This window comes from Olea europaea, chromosome 11 (genome assembly GCF_002742605.1).
Source record: "Olea europaea var. sylvestris chromosome 11, O_europaea_v1, whole genome shotgun sequence".
NCBI classification, from domain to species: domain Eukaryota; kingdom Viridiplantae; phylum Streptophyta; class Magnoliopsida; order Lamiales; family Oleaceae; genus Olea; species Olea europaea.
The window spans coordinates 3,418,687-3,421,556 of NC_036247.1; the positions used below are offsets into that span (position 1 = coordinate 3,418,687).

At 36.2% G+C, this 2,870-nt stretch overlaps 1 protein-coding gene across 1 annotated transcript; it reads right to left on the reverse strand.

Annotated features, from left to right (window-relative positions):
- Positions 1–244: 244 nt before the first annotated feature.
- LOC111403011 (lysine--tRNA ligase, cytoplasmic-like) lies at positions 245–1,794 on the reverse strand. Its single transcript, XM_023031349.1, has 4 exons — positions 1,651–1,794; positions 784–852; positions 440–605; positions 245–362 (listed from the first exon to the last, which is right to left on the reverse strand). The coding sequence occupies exons 1-4, from the start codon at positions 1,651–1,653 to the stop codon at positions 265–267; spliced, it is 336 nt and encodes a 111-aa protein (XP_022887117.1). The 5' UTR covers positions 1,654–1,794; the 3' UTR covers positions 245–264.
- Between the last annotated feature and the right edge of the window lie 1,076 nt (positions 1,795–2,870).

Consider the following 2,870-nt stretch of genomic DNA (forward strand, 5'->3'; position numbering starts at 1 on the left):
CCTTATGATATGTGATAGGGACACAGGACACTGTGTGTGAGTGAGTATTAAACTAATCTTAACAGTTTTAAAAAACATAATGAAACTCTAATGATAGAACTAAGAAATGCATTGCATTGTAAAGTATTCATAAGAAAGAAATGATCAGCGGTCAATATCACAACATGACATGAAAATTAGACAGCATAGACTCAAAGTTTAAGTGAAGTGATCATTTGTCACCAAAACTTGCTATCTGGAAAAAGAACAGAATAGATGCATGTATCACCTTGCATCAGTCATAACTTGAACTTTTGCACCACCACCATGTAGATCATAGAAGAATAGCTTTGCAGATGATGACCGCTTGTTCATAAGCCGCCCTTCCAAAAATGAAATATCAACATCATCAGTGAGTGTATGATACAGAACACAAGTCTACAATTGTAATCACTATTACCAGCTAGTCTTTCTTCAGCATCTTCAAGATGATCCCCACTATTTAAACTTTCATATTTCTTCACATAGTCAGGAATGGTTGATGAAGTTGCAAATTTGTGAGGATATGGATTGTTCCCAGCTACCTTCTGAGCTGCAAGCGCTCTCAACCTATTTTCATAATATTGCTGCAGACAAAATAATCTATGTGAAGGAAAAGAACCAAGAAATCCGTCCTCTTAATAAAAACATGAAACGCTCCACCCAAAACCACACTGAAGTAACTGCTCCTCGCCCCGCCCCCCGAACACACACTCAAATATCCTATAAAAACAAAAATCACAAGATAAAAGATAGGATACCTACCGTTGGGTCCATGCCTTCATCTTCTGCAGCGGATGATTTCTGTGCATGTTGCCTTGCCTTGGCAGTGGCCTGAAATTTATGCCGAAGTCATTACAACATCCCATGTCATAATAAACAAAAAAAAGCCATATATCAAAAACTATATGGAGTCAAAATGGATTGATATCCAATTTGGAACAAGTTTCTACACTTTATCATTTAGAGTTTCTGTTATCTCATCAGAAGCCACCACAGCATAATTTTTAGATGTTCATGACACAGTATCTCTGTACAATAAACACATGCTAACATTTTTACTCATACACCGAAGATACACGTAAAAAGTGACACAAATGTGTGCATGTCAGAAACGAATAGCACACGTGTAACAAGATAAAAAATCATTGATTTAGTAATCATTCATATTCCAACATTTTAACTCAAAGAGACGGACAAAATCCTGCGATGAGGAAATTCATTTCGTTTAAAGTATTACTGTAGTGAATCCAAACCTTCGTACTCCTACCAAAGTAACCACATCACCGAACTCCCTCTCCATAAACCCAGTCTTCACCAAAAAATTGTCATTTTTAACACAGCCTCTACCCTGACAGCCTCTTAATAACGTAAATATGCACCTGCTTTCGCACTAAAATACAAGCATATATGCATTAAAAACGAAATTGGCAATACAAACAGCTTAATTATATTAAAAAAAAAGAAAAATTATAGCGTAGAACAGCTGCAAACATAAACACAAAAAGACGTGGCCAAGACTTTGCTTTCCGAATTCCAGAAATGAAATCTGACCTCATAAAAAAAATGATATTGAGATTATAAAAAGTATAAAGATACGATGAATCACAATAAACAGAATACAAAACATACCATTTCGGAGCAGGAAAATGGGGAAAGTTTGATAATGCTCGTTGCCAAATTCGAAACCAAGTCGAAATGTTGAATGTAAAACCCTAGCTACTTGTAGTCTTCCTCTTTTCAGACAGTAGTTTAAGGCATGGGTTCAGTTAACCTTGCATGGCCTGAGGCCCATTATATTGGGCTTGGGTAAGTTTTCAGTTTCGGAAAAATTAAAATCAGGTCACATTATAATTAAAAATAAATTTTTAGAAGACTATGCTGTGTAACTGATTTGGTAAATTAAGGGACTATAATTATAACAGGATACTTTCTCTCACTTACAATATAATTTTACATTGTACAAATTAATTATTTTGTCTATAAAGCTCATGTTGGCCGTCTACATGAAAAAATAATAATAATAATAATAACTTTGTGCAAAATTGTGGCCAACCATTAAGGCAGGGTTGGCCCTGGGGCCAAGCCATCTAGGCCGCCTAGGGCCTCCAAAAATGTGGTTTGGGTCTAGGGCCTCAAAACTCATAGTAATATCGGCAGGCAGAGGAAATTGAAGGGACTCGACCAAAAGGTAAGTCGTCTTCTTCAATTCCTAGAGAATCAGAATTCCCCAATCTCCTCTTGATCTCTCCAAAAACTTCTGTTTTCCTAAAGTTTTCCGTGTCGGTGACTCAATGGTCTGCCCATAAGTTTTCCGTTTTCCTCCAATCAATGTCCTACAGCTCCTGCTCATCTCAACATCTCTGGCGGCCAGCCCTACTCAAGTGCTCATGTATTTAGGTATTAAATAGTTACAGGGCATGAAAGTTGGGAAAAAAACATTTCTTCTTTACAAGGATAATCCATATTGAATACCCAAAAAATTGAAATCTGTAATTTCTTCCCTTGTGAAGAAGATGATTCTTTCCAACTCCTGAAAACCAATTCAGAGGGTAACTTACTAACTCGCTAGAATACTTGTCATCACTGAAAAATTAATAATACAATAATTACTTTGAGATTATTCATTAATACTTTGTAAATTGATTAAAAAGGGGTTTCGGAATAGAGAAAAACCTGATGTGCTGTCGAAAGCGGGCGTTCTTGACTGATTGGTTCTATTGAGAGAGGAAAAGGTGGCCTAATTTTCATAGCATGTTTGGCTAAGATTAATAATATTTCTGTACGATAAAAAAACTAGCTTTCAATCGTTCTTTGGCATTTCTTCCAAGGTCCATTCAAGATGAAGCAAT

Excerpts from the sequence above, each read along its gene's own strand:
- LOC111403011 (XM_023031349.1), bottom strand. Across the intron at positions 606-783 it reads ATGAAGGCATGGACCCAACG|CAATATTATGAAAATAGGTT; the intron begins GTAGGTATCCTA and ends TTTTGTCTGCAG. Across the intron at positions 363-439 it reads TGCTGAAGAAAGACTAGCTG|GGCGGCTTATGAACAAGCGG; the intron begins GTAATAGTGATT and ends CATTTTTGGAAG.